This window comes from Emys orbicularis, chromosome 10, assembly GCF_028017835.1.
Source record: "Emys orbicularis isolate rEmyOrb1 chromosome 10, rEmyOrb1.hap1, whole genome shotgun sequence".
NCBI lineage: Eukaryota > Metazoa > Chordata > Testudines > Emydidae > Emys > Emys orbicularis.
In genome coordinates, this window is record NC_088692.1 from 86,466,628 (window position 1) to 86,482,597 (window position 15,970).

The window sequence follows — 15,970 nt, forward strand, 5'->3', positions numbered from 1 at the left end:
TGGGGGAGCATGGGAAGGAGTGTCACTTAGTCGCCTGTAGAACAGGTGTAATCAATGCTTTTACAGACCTCCCTTCCCCCAATCCAACCAGTGAGGTATGCAGGACACATGGTGCCCTTGCCCAGGAATATCCTCTCTCGAAGCATCAGCCAGCCATCTTCTTCTATTTGCATTCCCCAGTACTGGAAGTTTCTGTGCCTTCTTTCCCTCTCGTGCACCTACATCATGGGAGACATTATTTAGACCTCCAAATGTAATTAAAACGCACAATTTTGACCATCACGGTACATGTTCCTTCTTTATCCTATTAATCCTGTGTATGTTGAGGGGCTAATTGTTCTATAGAATGCCTCTCTTCCCAAGACCAGTTTAATAAACAAACAAAGCTCTTAGGGGGCTTCATTTTATGTGCACATCTAGCACATTTTGGATGCTACTGCCATACAAATAATAAATCATACTGATTGTGGGTAACTAGATGACACAGTGAATTAGTACAGTCACTTTTTAACTCTGGAGAAACTCCATTGAAAGCTTGTTTGAAGCATGAAATCATACAGCACTGAATAATAATACAAATAATGAATGATAGCAATAGTGAACTGCACATGGACACTTTCTTCAGTATGGGTTATCTTTCTATTAATTAATTGTATGTTTAAAAAATAAACAGGCCAAAAGTCAGTTAAAGGAAAATAACTAATGCCTTAAAACATACTTGCCACGTTCTGCCTTCCCTTGCTTCTGGGCAGCCCCATTGAAGTCACATGGAATAAACTACAGGGGAGGGCAAAGAGCATAACTCAGTTCTATAAGCGGAAATGTCTTTGTGGTGAAGAGAGGCTGTGATGGAAAAGCAAGAGGGTTAGTAAAAAAGAGGAGGTGTGCTGGGCTGGATAGAATTTTCCTGATTAAGAATTTTGGGTCAATTCAACTCAGGTTGTCCAGCTATAACAACTTCATTGTAGTAGGGTTGCACAATGTAAATGGGAGCATAAATCACCCTACTGTTCAAAATGCAGAGTTACATCTGCCCTGTTAGTTGACATCTGCCTTTTACTTTAGAGAAATTTAATTCCACCTACCTGCTTCCTTGCCTTACTCTTCAATTTCCTCCTCCTCCAGAAACAAATCTAGGCTTCTCTTGAACTCATACTTTCTGCTTCAATTGCTTTCCTTTGTAGCTTATTCCATACATTTACTGACACACACACGGTGCACACTACTGCCTATCATGAAAAATCTGCTAGGATTTAAACTGAGGGTAAATCTGGCCAGCAGTAAAATCAATGCTGCTTTACAGATACAGCACAAAATGGCAATGGTTTGAAAAGAGAGCTGCTATTTAATTAAATCCCATTCTTTTAGTATATACTTTATTGTGTCCCCACATGCAGGGAAACAAAACAACTCACTGGTGGCAAGATTTAAGTGTGGGGAGGGGGGACGAGTAGCTGTGACCTTCTTTGCTCAATATCAACTCATTTATAATCCTGGCTGGTGTAAAGTTAATCTTTGCCACATTTCTCATTGTTATACTCTTGAAATATAATGAAGTAAAGATTCATACCTCTCGTTCCCTTAGAGTGTAATGTTTCATAATAGCCGCAACCAAAAATGTGCATTTGTTATTGCCCTAAAAAATCTTTACTGTAATGAAGCATGCATACTATTCAGTCTTCTTGGTGTCTGCCATCGGCAATGCTATTGTATGAATTAGGGTGGCGAAATTATAAATTGCATATTTCAGTCTCTCTCCATTTCCTAGTTGAACAGATCTTCAAAAATGGCCTATTCTTTTTTATAATGTTGATTAATTTTGTTGTTATTTTGTGTTCCAAGAGTGCCCAAATCAAGGCCAGGGCCTCATTGCTCTAAGTGCTGTACACATAATAATAACAGTTATTAACGCTTAGCTCTTATAACACTATTCGTCAGTAGAGCCAAAAGTGCTTTACAAAGGACATAAGTATCATTATCCCCACTTTACAGGTTGTCCAGGCAACCTTAATTCTGGCATTTCGTAACTTTTGAGTGCTTGACTGTACTATCTTAATAATGTTCTTTGAATGCAATTTTGTGTGTGTGTGTGTGTAATTTCCTAAGCTTTTAAAAAAGCAAACTGAAAAATCAGAAACTCCATCATGTGGCATCATATTGACACCCACATGGTTCAGGAGTAGGTTCGGAACCTTTAATTCCACCACACAGATCTCTGCCACTTGAGGTAATGGAGTCTTGATGGCAGTAGTACATTATCATACTTTGGGTGGACCAGCACCGTGGTGGGGTGGGGTGGGGCGGGGTGTTGGGACACTTAGCCAATGGATTTCACAGGCTTTGCTGACATCAGAGGAATGGTGAGATTCAGGACTCTGAGGTTCCATTCCAGCTCTGGAGGGCAGTGTTCTCTAGTGGGCACAGACTCTTCTGCCTGTTTTCCTCCAAACTTGACCCCCTTCTTGCCCTTCCCCTCCAACCTGTCCCACTCCTATCCCTTCCCCACATCTGCCTCCTAGTCCCAGTTCCATTCTCCTCACCTAGCCAGTCCCAGTCGCTACTCCTCAGGCTTCTCATTTCAGTCCCAAACTCTTTGTCCAGCAAATGCTAATCTCACCCCTCTGGAATCCCTGACCCAGTCTCCCCCACTTCCAGGCTCCTTGTGCATCCATTCCCAGTCCCTCTCTAGTCTCCCAGCTCTTTGTCCCCAGTTTCCTTCTCAGCCAGCCCCAATCTTCCTTCAGCCCCATCTCCTCAAACAATGTCAGTCTCCCTCCACCCCACATCGCTCCAACCCATGCATTTACCTCCCTGGCTGCATGTCCCAGTCTCCCCCCAGCTCCCATTCCCAGTCTCCTTGCCCTGCCAATCGATCTGCCTCTGCACTTGAACTCCTAGTCCCACTTTCCCTCTCTGCTGGACGCTCTTTAGTCCTGTCTTCACCCCCCCCCCCCCCGCCCTCCCAGCTCCTTGTCCCATTCTACTCCCCTACCTCCCTTTGCAAGTCTGGCTCTTGTCCCCTCTGCATTCAAAATGGATAGCTTCCTCCGCCATGCTGCCTGGGCCCAGCAGGAAAATCATTGGCGCCACTGGAGAGACAGGCTCCCTGCTTCCATCCAGATCTGGCACCGCCCATAGTAGCCCAAGGCTGCTGTTCCAGGGGAATTCCTGCTTAGCCCCTGACTGCAGCATGCCCAGTGTGGATGGAATCTTTGGAGAATGTAGCTGCTGAAATCTAAAATCTCTTTTGAGCAGGTGTAAACTGTGATTTTTCAAGGCTTATAACTTGGCCACATTTTGGTAGATTTTCACTGGGATAGCAAAAGGCCACTGAAACAAAGATCTGCTCCCTGATAAATTTCAAGTCCCTTCTCCGAAATATGGGAGCACTAGAGCTTTTCAAAGAAAAGGGCATGGGCAAAACAGTGTATTTTTCCATAGCCTTGTCCTAAGAAATGGCTGAATCATTTTGGCTGAGATTTTCCAAAAAAGTTCAACCTGAAGCGGCACTATGCATGGAAAATTTCAGCCTAAATGGTTAAAGTCTGGCAAAGTTATAAGTAACTGGGAAAAAAAGCAACAGAGGGTCCTGTGGCACCTTTAAGACTAACAGAAGTATTGGGAGCATAAGCTTTCATGGGTAAGAACCTCACTTCTTCAGATGCAAGACTTGTTGCTTTTTACAGATTCAGACTAACACGGCTACCCCTCTGATACTTGGGAAAAAAAGGTTATATAATAGGAAATGTTGAGCAACCTCAATAATAGGTGGGCTATCTGCCCTGCCTATGGTAAAACATCGGAAATCTTTTCTGGTCACTTGTCTAGCCATTATCAGTGAGCAGTTTACCGGAGGCTTCACGGTAGTAGTTAGTTTTAAGGAGGACAGGATAATGACCTTGCAAACAGTAGAATAATTGACTCCGAAGAACAGATTTTCAGCACTCTCCTCCAATTTTATGTGTGAAATGAATTGGGTGAGAAGCAAATGTTGTTTGCCTTCAAATAGCCATTTATATGTGTAGCTTGGTTAGTTGAACATTCACTGGGTGGAAAATGTGTCCCTGAATGTTCTTGTTTTGGATTCGTCCCCCTTTACTTCTGTCCTGCACAAAAGCTCCATATCCTACAACCCTTCTCTCTACACATGAGGAAGGTTGGATGAATCCATCCTTATTGCTTCTAAAATCAGCTCCAGAGGGAGTTCTAGTAGACACTGAGCCCTTGGCCTACTGGAAAAGGAGGGAGGGAGACTTTTGTCTTTTGTAGCAGCATATTATGCATCCACTAGACTAATGGACTGACCAAGATTCTCATTTCATTTGTCCTTTGCCTGCGGAGCAGAGCAGCTCTCAGATTAGCTTCTCCTTCCTATGTTGTGTCATTGGTCATAGATTTCTTCTCCTTCCTATGTTGTGTCATTGGTAAACTTAACAAGTTTATATCTGGAACCTTCATCCAAGCTGTTTGTCACAAATGGGTAAAGTCTAAGATCGGCCTGTTATTGCTGACAAAACTCTGCTTTCACTTTTCTTGGCTTTATCTATTGCTGCATTTTAACTTGGATCCCAGATACTTCTGATTTCAGAAGCAACCTGGCAGGGGTACTTTATCAAAGGCTTTCTGGAAATCTGGATAAACTGAGCTGTATGCCTCAAAACTGTCAGGCCTGCCTTTTACTTCTCCAAGATGGTTGAGAATATTATTTAAACTGGATCTTTCTTGACTCCCTAGATTTACCTATGCCTTACTGGCCCTAGAATCAATCAGGCAATGCCATTTTCCGCTGATGTGGTTTTTCTATCATTTGGCCAGATCCCCAATTGGTGTAAATTGTCATGGCCCCATTGAAGTCAATTGAGCTATCATGATTTAAACCAGGTGAGGATCTGGAGCTTTGTTTCTATAAGCAGAGCCCCATTTATCCAAATGGAACAGGCAACATGGAATTTATTTGGATAAACTGGAGTTCAGAAAAGAAGGGGAAGTTTTTCACAAACTTAATTAAATCGTTGTCCCTAAGAAGCTCATAAACCGTAGTTTTCAGATATGTAATGTATAGAAGGGAACACAACCCATGGGGTTTCAGGTAGTGGATTCTACAGCATACATTATCATTCAGGCTTTATGTTCAATACTATCTTTCTGTCTCCTTGATAGATTCCTCCCAATCCCCCTGCAATAACATCTCGGAACATGTAGTGTATTTAAGAGTTTTTTAAAATCACTCTAGATCACCCTTTCAGCATAGCCTTTCATATGGAGATATTTCTATATTTATATTGATAGAACTCACCAATAATTAGAAATTGAATATTACAGCAGATTTTTAGAACAGTGGTATGAAGCAATGTCAGATTAAAACAGATTAGAAAGAACTTTCTTTCTCTCCTTCCCTCTTTCATCATTGCAGCTATTTGCTCTGACATTTTTCTTGACTTGTGACCAAAGATGTGCTAATTTAGTCCTGAAAATAATAATTGTCAGATCTGTGATCAGATATCAGGACTAACTCATATTGTCCTTCTCCATGTGAGTGCCAGTTATAATCTTGGCCTCTGAGTTTGCATGTTCAATTTTGCATGTGCAGAAATCGGCAAGCATCTGTTTTATGGTCACAAATCAGGATATTTGTGATGTTTAATAGCACAAAATAAGTGCATGCCTACAGTTGCACACACAATATCAGAGGCTTATTTGATCCTCTCTCTGAACATTCATTTGCTTCAGGAGGGATTGGAGCACACAGAATGGCAACATCTGGCCCATCGTGTATAGCAAGATGTATCCTTACCAGTGCGAAACGGAAATGTGTATGATACCTGAAGAGGGAGGCAAAATGTTAAGTGATGATGTTGAGTATATGTGTGTGTATATAGTAATGTAAGATTATAAAATCTGTTCTTTCCCCTGTGCGATGCTCCATATATGGGATACTAATCATAATAGCTATAATCTCATTGCCCTATGAGGATTATGTGTGTGTGAACATGGTGCCTTCACACCGGCACTTAGAAGATGCAGGCTTTACCTTTAAGGTACCCTCGGACTCCATCATCCTATAGTAATTAATGTTCACTGATTACAAATAGTTACATATACTGTAAATCCACTAATATTCTGTGCAGTGAATTTGCTTAGGATCTATTTACATATTTCCAACTATTATCTCCTGCTTCCTTTCCTTTCCAGTACATGGCATGTGTACATGTTTCCTGTATTCAAAGCCTGCTCTGTCAAGAGATACTATGTTTATAATATAGTCATTAAAATTGAGCAAAGTCCTTGCAGTTCCTTTATTAACTAGTACACTGACTTTGTGTAGCAGAAATTGCAAGACGTTGATTGGATTTAATTAACTTTATTTTAAATTACATACACTAATGACAGTAGACAATAGTGCAGCATGTTCATAAGCAGTAAAATCAGTGCCCGTACTGTTACATTATTAAACCTTAATGAAACTGTTCATAGCAGAAATTGTATTTATTATTTAGCTTTACGCAAGTAGAAAACTGAGTTCTTTGCAAAACCAGAAATATTGTTTCTAAAGGAGCATTCTGTTGGTTTTTAGGTATGCACTCAGAAGATAGTGAAAGGCCCTACAGTTGGTAACCTCTCGGTTTTGCCTGCCTCTCATCAAATGGATTCTCCCTTACCTATATTAGAAAGGGATGCAAGGAAAGGTCAGTCATAGATGCCTACTCCTATCATTTTTATGCTGACAAGATGAAATACTGAGCTCAAAGGAGGCAATGTTGTCTGCTGGGAGTCAAGACCTTGTCTGCCTTGTGCAAGCCATTTAGCGTCTCTACTCTTCTCCATTTTACAGACTGGCACAATAATATCCGCTGTACAGGAATATTGTGAGAGTTCATTATTTAATGTTTGTAATGTGCATTGAGATTCTTTGATAAGAGAACTGAAAAGCATTATCATCATCAGTAAAGGGTAAGGGCCAAATCCAGGCTGCTTATCCCATGAATGGATATATGGGAAAAGAGCTTGCCAGTTGGAGAACCTTGAGGCACAACTGTTGTACCCTATGCTAGGCTCCCCCAAAACCAACAGAGTTTATTCTCAGCTGCTCTCTGAAGCTTCAGAGAATGAGTTAAGGGACATCATTGGTATATTAAGCACATGCTTTCTGTAAGCCAGCGATCCACTTCTTGCACAGAGCTTTGTTGCTGCTGGAAAGGGAGGGGAGGGATAGCTCAGTGGTTTGAGCATTGGCCTGCTAAACCCAGGGTTGTGAGTTCAATCCTTGAGGGGGCCACTTAGGGATCTGGGGCAAAATCAGTACTTGGTCCTGTTAGTGAAGGCAGGGGGCTGGACTTGATGACCTTTCAAGGTCCCTTCCCAGTTCTAGGAGATAGGATATCTCCATAAATATCTATATCTAATATCTAAAGAAAAATCTGTGAAGACTTTCTGTGTGGTTGCACCAAGATCAAAATAAGTGGCCACTATGAATGCCTGTTTCTTCAAAATAATCAAAAGGGCCTGAAGTTGCCCCAGGACTGTAACTGGAGCTGCATTTGGATTATTTAGAGAATGGATCAAATCTTTTGTAATAATTCCATAGCCGCAATTACAGTGTAATTTACAAGTCTCTTTTCAGTAGTTCTACTATATGTACCTCAAACCTACCATTTCACAAACATATAATTCCTGTTTATAATACTGTCCCAGTACAGTATATTTCATTTGTATGTCACTGTTTTTAGGCAAAGTTTTCCTTCCTTGGATTTGTCATATAAAGAACACCACTGCTCCTCTAGTTCCAATTGGCATGAGGAAGAATTCATTAAAACAAACAAAAAGGCTTGTCTTAATCTCCATCGAATTTCTTTCTTTACAATTACTAATTGACAACATCTTGTCTTTGATGATTGGGGAAAGAATAGCTACAAGGCCTTTAAAGACGGTGAAACATTTTTCTTTAGGTAACCTGAGATGCACCATGTAACTTTATAAACAAGAAATTAAATATACATTGTTCAGCAATGTTTTTCTTTTTCTAGGTATTCTGAATCTAATTGAGCGAAGGCTAATTCCACCAGCAGCAAAGATTACACTTGAGTCACCTCCTGTTTTACCCAAAGCAGCTCCTCTCCATGAATTTCACAAACAGCACAAGAAGCCAGTTGTAGGTAAGGATAAAGGGTTGATCATTCTAATCAGTTCAATTCTGAACTTTGCCTTCTATTCCCCAGGCTCTTGTTTTCTCTTAAGAGAGCTGCTGAAGCAGTGAACTCAGGGCCAGGTTTTAAAGGTATTTAGGCATCAAACAGTGCAGATAGGCGTCTACCGGGATTTTCAAAAACATCCAGGCCCCCAGCTCCCATAGATTTTGATTAGGGGCCAAATCCAGGCTGCTGATCTGATGTGTGGATGTATTGGAAAAGAGCCTGCCAGTTGGGGAATCATGGGGCACAACTGTTGTGCCCTACTCCAGGCTCCCCCAAAGCCAACAGAGTTTATAGTCAGATGCACCCTTGAGGCTGGAGTTCCAGAGTTTTCCACAGGAGTTCGGCACTGGGACACTCCTGGAAATCCCACTAGATGCTTATCTGCATTCGTAGATGCCTAAATACCTTTGAAATCTGACCCTCAGTGCTCAGTAGTGAGTAAAGCCCATAATTCAACTGTGACTTATGCTAACTGATTGGGAATTGATGTTGCCAAGACACTGGAAGGAGCTGCGCCTGGCTATCTCAACTAGAGGAAAATCAGAGAGTTACTCAGAGGAGGGCTTGGTCTACACTTACCCCCCCAAGTCGAAGTAAGGTACGCAAATTCAGCTACGTGAATAACGTAGCTGAATTCGACATACCTTACTTCGAACTTACCGCGGTTCAGACGCGGTCCACACACGGCAGGCAGGCTCCCCCGTCGACTCCGTGGTACTCCTCTCGTCTAGCTGGAGTACCGCAGTCGACGGCGAGCACTTCCTGGTTCGATTTATCGCGTCCACACCAGACGCGATAAATCGAACCCGGAACTTCGATCCCCAACCGCCGAACTAGCGCGGCAGTGTAGACATACCCGAGGAGTGCTACCAGAGTACACCAGACTTGAACTGTGGAATACAGAATCTACTCAAATCTAGCGTTCTCTTGCTGCATAAGTCCGTATAGAAAGGCTGAGGTCCTTATGGCAGGAATGATCAAGTTCACCAGTGAGCCGACAGCAATTGCTTTGGATTTGAAAGGCTTCATCGTGGATGGACATGACCAAAAAATGAAACCAAGGGCTGTGAGTTATTGTGGCAGTGGCATGGAATAACATGGAGTAAAAGTGACAAACATTTCAGGAGTGATATAGTATACACCGGGGTGGGCAAACTTTTTGGCCCGAGGGCCACATTAGGGTGGGGAAATTATGCAGGGCCGGGGCAGGGGGTTGGGGTGCGGGGTGTGAGAGGGGGTGCAGTGTGCAGGAAGGGGCTCGGGCAGAGGAGGGGTGCGGTGTGCTCAGGGCAGGAGTTGGGGTGCAGGGGGGTGCGGGGTGTAGCAGGGGGCTCAGGGTAGGGAGTTGGGGTGCAGGAGGGGTGCGGGGTGTGGCAGGAGGCTCAGGGTAGGGGGTTGGGGTACAGGAAGGGTGTGGGATGCGGCAGGGGGCTCAGGGCAGGGGGTTGGGGTACAGGAGGTGTGCGAGGTGCAGCAGGGGGCTCAGGGCAGAGAGTTGGGGTGCAGGAGGGATTCGGGCTCCTGCCCGGCGCTGCTTACCCGGAGTGGCTCCGGGGTGGCAGCGGCGCACACCAGGGCCAGGGCAGGCTCCCTGCCCTGCGCCGCTCCGGGAAGCGGCTGGCACCATGTCCCTGCGGCCCCTGCAGGAGGGGGAGCATAGGGCTCCGTGCGCTGTCCTTGCCTGCGGGTACCTCCCCCGAAGCTCCCATTCGCTGTGGTTCCCCGTTCCCAGCCAATGGGAGCTTCGGGGGAGGTACCCACAGGCAAGAGCAGTGCGCGGAGCCCTCTGCCCCCCCTCCCCTAGGGGCCGCAGGGACGTGGTGCCGGCTGCTTCCTGGAGCGGCGCGGGGCCCGCAGCACCACAGGGGTGGCAGTCCCGCGGGCCGGATCCAAAGCCCTGAGGGGCCAGATCCGGCCCATGGGCCATAGTTTGCCCACCCCTCCTATATACTGATCAGGTCCTTGACTATATTATGGAAAGTGGATATACTGTTGACTGGTACACTAGCTTTAGAAAATGTATATTAAAAATGGCTATGGTTTTCTGTGTCCTGATCCCAGTATCTGTGATTGTCCTTCAGTCTGTTAGGCTTTTATTAGCATTTGATGACAAAGTTCTATCATTCGTGCTTTCCTCCAAAAATATTACTGGTTTGGTCAAAACTTAATATTTGGATTACATCTTTTGGAAATAGCAACCTATTTGGACATCAAAGTAAAGTAAGATAGCTTCTGGCCAATTTCTACTGGTGAAATTGCACTTTATTTTATTGTATGGTATTTCTTTTTAGCAATAAAACCTTACATTGCAATGTTCTATTGGTACAGGAGGGATTGGTAGCAAGGTGGACTTTGCTGGTACAGACATCTTCATCTTTCCAGACTCACAAAGAGGTCCTGATGACTCATATTCCTCAAACAAAGGTAGCATTGCTCCACCTCCGTCCAGCAGCTCCATGGCTTCAGCTAAGAAATCAAAGCGATTATGGACACAGCCAGCTCAAGGGCTGGAGTTGATAAATTGCACTTCCCCTCCGCCAAAGGTATTTAAGCATCGATGACAACAAGATTTTATCATGTAGATTTTCAGTGCTGTCTTCATCAAAGATTGTTTAAGGCATGATCCTGCACCACTGAATCAGGCCAAAGCCAACTGAAGTAAATAGAAAGACTTCCCCTAATGCTAGTTTGCTAAAGTGTCTCTCCTATAATTCTTGCATTGTTCATATAGGCACACAGAATGTCTCACATGCAGCTATAGGAGAGTTTGAGCTTGAGTGACAGACTTCAGTTATTACTTGAGGCTTGATGGTTGTTCTTGGCATCTATGCATAAGGGACATCTCCTTCCCTTTACATGCACCTGAATTAGTGTTGCTTACAAATCAGGGCTTTGAGTTTTGCTTGGCCTTTTAAGACTTTTGTATCATTAGCGTGCTGATCCATGCTGTGGCCCAGATGAGAAATGAAAAGGAAAAATAAAGCAAGCTTGGTGAATAAGGCTGGAAAATTTATGAGTTCAAGTCCCTTGAAATAAGTAAAGTTGGAGCAAAAGCTAAAACTGGTGACCGGCTGAAGTCTTCAGTGGAGACAAAAGTTCTGGTAGGATTCAGAAGTGGTGAGTCTTGCTAAGTAGCTTTGGGAGATGAGAGCGCGGTCCCTGGTAAGCGTGTAGGAGAGGATGTTATCCATTCTGTCAGGATTGGTGGACATCTTATGAATGAGATAACAATGTTGGAAGGCTGTTGTCTGGTAAATCATACAGATTGTGGGATCAGCTGACCATATCAGAGTTACTGTAGAGCTTTATTTTATATATGATAAGATCAAGCATAGTTCCCATGAGCAACTAATATATTTCTATAAAAATGTTAATAGCCTTGAGTGGACCCCTAAGGTACTTTTCTGGTAATGAGTTTTAAAGTATATATGGGCCAACCTTTGTGCTTATGACATGTATATGTTAAATCAATATGAGGAATACATTTCTGGATCCATAATTTCCCACAGCTGTGTGGTAAATGATAAAATGGTAGTATGTCTTGACCACTCATTTATAAGTACTGTAGCTGCAATTACTTTTAATCTGTGGCTGTGCTCTCTTTCCACAGAGCCCACATATGACGCCACCTCAGCCCTTACAGAATACATTTTTGGATTATGATATAACTATTTACAATGGCACTATAGATCATAAGGCTCCAGATTTCCTGGCATTCAAGCAGCACTATTGTTTATCCTGGGGAAGTATTCTTTCTTTCTTGGAATATGTTGAGAAGCTTCTCAAGGACTATGCAGTACCATTGGCTATAATAAAGAGTAAGAAGTTGATGGAACTCATATCGGACTTTGAACTTAACCAGAGGCCAACCAGAGATGACCTTCTGTCGGTGATAAAGAACCGGACAACTGTGAAAAGGATCTTAAATCAACCTGGCCAGAGATACAAAGGGCAACATGGTACTGAAATGGCTGCCACAAAGATCCAAGCAACATGGAGGCGCTATACGGCCAGAAAAGCCTACATCCATTTCAGGCAGCAGCAGTGGGCATCAGGTGTGATTGCCATTTCTTGGCTCTTGCATAGTCACATGGCACGTGTAAAAAAGACCCTGAAGGAATCACGTCAGAGACACCTGGAGAATTTTTACATCAGGGCCAAGGTGTGCAGTGCTGCCAGCTGCTACTGCAGCACTTCTTTTCTAACCATCTCTTGCTTGAGTAATCGCAATAAGCTGTTTCCATTTTTTTCCCTTTAACCATACATTTGTCCGAGCATCATATTTCATCCTTCATCAGTGATTCAGCCTTTGTGGCTGCAGAATCGGTTGCAATTTTTCTATGGAAAATGTCCCTTCACTTTGACTTTGGTAGTTGTCAGAAAATCAATGTTTTAACTGCATTACCGTAGCTCCCTATATATACCTTGTGGCAGTAAATTGGCTGGAAAAAAATCCCTCTCTTGTCTACATTGCTGTCACCACTTTGTCAGAAAGTATTTAAGTTTGTAGACAGCCTTTTAATTAGTGCTCACAATTTCATTTATGTTTGCTTTCTTTTTTTTTTCATTCATATTCTGTTAATTAAGTGAGCAGCCTCTAATCTTCCCCTGCCAGTAGCTTCATGTAGCCACCTAATTAAATTAATTGGGGAAGATGTTTTAAGTATGTAATTAAATCAATTAATATAATTTATGCCTGGCTTAACTGTACAGTGGAAAAACAGCTGAAGTTTGACTAGATGAATCCACTACAGCTTCCTGTCACTGATCAATGCTCTTCTTGATTTTTAGCATCTGGCAGCCAACTGGAATCGCATCAGGACCTCCAGGAGGACTATTATCCATATCCCATCATTAGGTATAACACTTTTGCCTGCAAATCTATCAGCAACCTCTATTACCCACCACATTATGACTCCTTGATTGAGTTCAAGGAAGGCCCCTTGTTTTATTCAAATTGGTCTCGGCAGGAAAATGTTCTCAACATGATGAGAGTAATAACACAGGGCCCTCGCTCGAAACGGCGTTTAATTTGGGGATTAAGCAAATAAAGTCATTATGTGGAGGCCGCTATTCAGTGGAGAGGTGATTTGCTGTAATTCGCTTTCATCTGTATGAAATGAACTAAAAAGTTGTATTTTTTCCCCCTGAAATAACAGATAATGTTTTCAGTCTTCTTTAATGATGGGAGAACGTGTGCCTGTGTGTGTTGTTGCTGTTACAGCAATAAGCCAGGGTATTGCTTGTACACTGTTTTTAATCAAATGTGCAGTCAAAATGATAAGCTACATTCTCTGAAATTATTTAGTTCTAATTACGAGCAGATGGGATGCTTTATTTGCACCTAGGGCGCCTGAGCAAAAGGAAATGCTGTGTGAACAAGAATAATTAAGAAGTTGAATAGTGTTTTTTGCGCTTAAATAATCTGCAGTTTCATGTTAATTAGCACTAATGTAATTATTTAATTACATTTATGAATTGGGGAACTTAAAAGCTGTGTTCTGCAAAGCAGTGGCCAAATGTAGTTGTTTCGAAATGATAGAATATGATTTCTTGGGAATTTCCAAAATGCACCAATAATCTCTTAAAGCATGAATTGCTGTCAAAATGTTTGTGATTTGATTTATTTTCTACGCTTTCATAGCAAATTAATTGACCTTAGAGAGTTGGGATTTCATGAATTGAACTGGCTTAGATTTGAATTAATGAAAACTGTGAATAAGTTCTGTCTCTCATATTTATGGAATATATATCCTTTGATTTTTATGAGAAGATAATTTGCAAAACTATGTTAACATAAATATATAGCCAATGAACCACTGTTTTTATTTGCACATTGATCTTAAATTCTCACAGGAATTAATATGCCAGATTAAATCATGTATCAGAACTCTAATTTAAAACATGAACATTTAAAAATAATATTTAAATTCCAATGGTTTTGAACCAGATGAAAATGGGAATTGGGAGGGACACCAGTTATAGAAGAAAAACAATTGTTAATTATATCTGTAAACTCAAATGTCAGCAATATTACTAAGCAACAAACGCTTTTCAAGTTGTTTTCAAAACTTTGGTATTATAAAAATAGAGAAATATTAAAAACTCTTTTTTTTTAAAGTGAAATGTCCCAGGTACGCAAATGACCCTGTTAACTTCCAGCAAATGTACAGATATAATTGAAAATATTTAAAACCTCCTGAAGACTTGTTTAAACTAAATAGGGAGTCCATTTTCATTTGGCATTTGACCTAGTGTCTAGCCCCTTATCCTGCAACTTATGTCTGCATGCATGTAAGAAGTTATATGATTTGGGCTCTAGATAGGAATCTTCTCTCTTTTAAAAAATAAATAGTCTGGACTAGATACATTTTATTATGAGTTCAAATCTTTTCTTAGAAAATTACCAGGTATATATAACTACCAAATGAAGGAAATATTAAAATTATGTCAATCAAAATAGGGATTCTTAAGGTATTGTAAGAAAAGTGTATTCAAGTTTATTTACTGTAAATATATGCAAATGCATTGAGATTTCTGTTACAGAATTCAGGTTTTTTAGATATATTTTAGATTCCTATAAGCATTTTGTCCATGTTGAAAGTTAGAATAAAAGCTTTGCACTTTTTTTTTCTTTTATAAGAGATTCAGATTGAAAACAGAATTTTTTAAAAAGTTGAGTTGCTTTTGAGATATGCAAATATAAAATATAATAGCTGGACACTGACAAGATTGACACTAACAGAGCTTTAAACATAACTTACATTTTAAAAACTGAAAACATGAAGGCTTTTCAGTTCTATGAACTAAGACCCTTTCAAGTATATAATAAAATAAAATAAAATAAAATGGGAACATTTTGAAATTTTTAAATATTCTTCTCTGCATGGGTTTGTTTTTTCAAAGATATTTTCATTAGATTTTTCACCCATCACTAAGGCATTTCCAGTTACTGTCATTGTAATTTATCAGAAGATCTTCTCTGATTGTTGTTTTGATCTGACAAGTACTGTAATAATACCTGTTTTGAAAAACACTGCTAATTACTTGTAGCCAAGATACCAAAACAACTCCTCTTTTTTGGGCCTAATTGAGCATTGGAATAAATAAGCTTGATTAGATGTTTACACAAGAGGCTACACTACTCTCTGAACTAATAATATGCATTTTAAAATCTGAAGATATAAACGTATCTATAAAACATCATGGCCCGACTCAATGCTACTTACTCACAAAATTCCAACTGACTTCAACAGGAATTTTCTCAAAGGAATTGAATCATATCAACATAAAAATATGTCTAAGTAGCTATAAAGTTGGAACACAACTGCTGAGCACCAAAAAGTGCATGTTTGACAAAGTATTTTTCACCAACAATATTTTTTTCTTTGCAGTATAGTTAGTTAAGAATGGAGGACTAAATCCTGGCTCTGTTGAATTACGATTGACTTCATTGAAGCCAGGATTTCACCTGAGTGTCAAAACCTGAATCTCTTCTCACATGGATGGAACTCCACTGAAATCAGGCCACATTCTTAACTGAATTTCTCAGCTTTTTTCAGTTTCAAGAACGTTTCAGGACCATTACAAGTATCCATTCTCTGCACATAACTAAGGGAAATATTAAGTGAGCTGATTGGTTAAAGAGACACTGTCAGGTTAAAAATTATAGTTTTTTTAAGGAACAAATTTCTATATTCATTTTACTAATAACAAACCCTTGTTTTATTAAAACTGGATTTTAAAAATCTGATCTAACTTTCATTATTTAAACAGTT

At 41.0% G+C, this 15,970-nt stretch overlaps 1 protein-coding gene across 1 annotated transcript in view; it reads left to right on the forward strand.

Moving 5' to 3' along the window:
* The window catches only part of IQCH (IQ motif containing H), a 112,351-nt gene that overhangs the window by 18,530 nt on the left and 77,851 nt on the right, over positions 1-15,970 (forward strand). Inside the window, exons 6-10 of the mRNA XM_065412129.1 lie at positions 6,575-6,686; positions 8,025-8,153; positions 10,521-10,735; positions 11,803-12,354; positions 12,984-13,050. Of these exons, the coding sequence (XP_065268201.1) occupies positions 6,575-6,686; positions 8,025-8,153; positions 10,521-10,735; positions 11,803-12,354; positions 12,984-13,050 (1,075 nt within the window). The remainder of the gene's footprint in view (positions 1-6,574; positions 6,687-8,024; positions 8,154-10,520; positions 10,736-11,802; positions 12,355-12,983; positions 13,051-15,970) is intronic.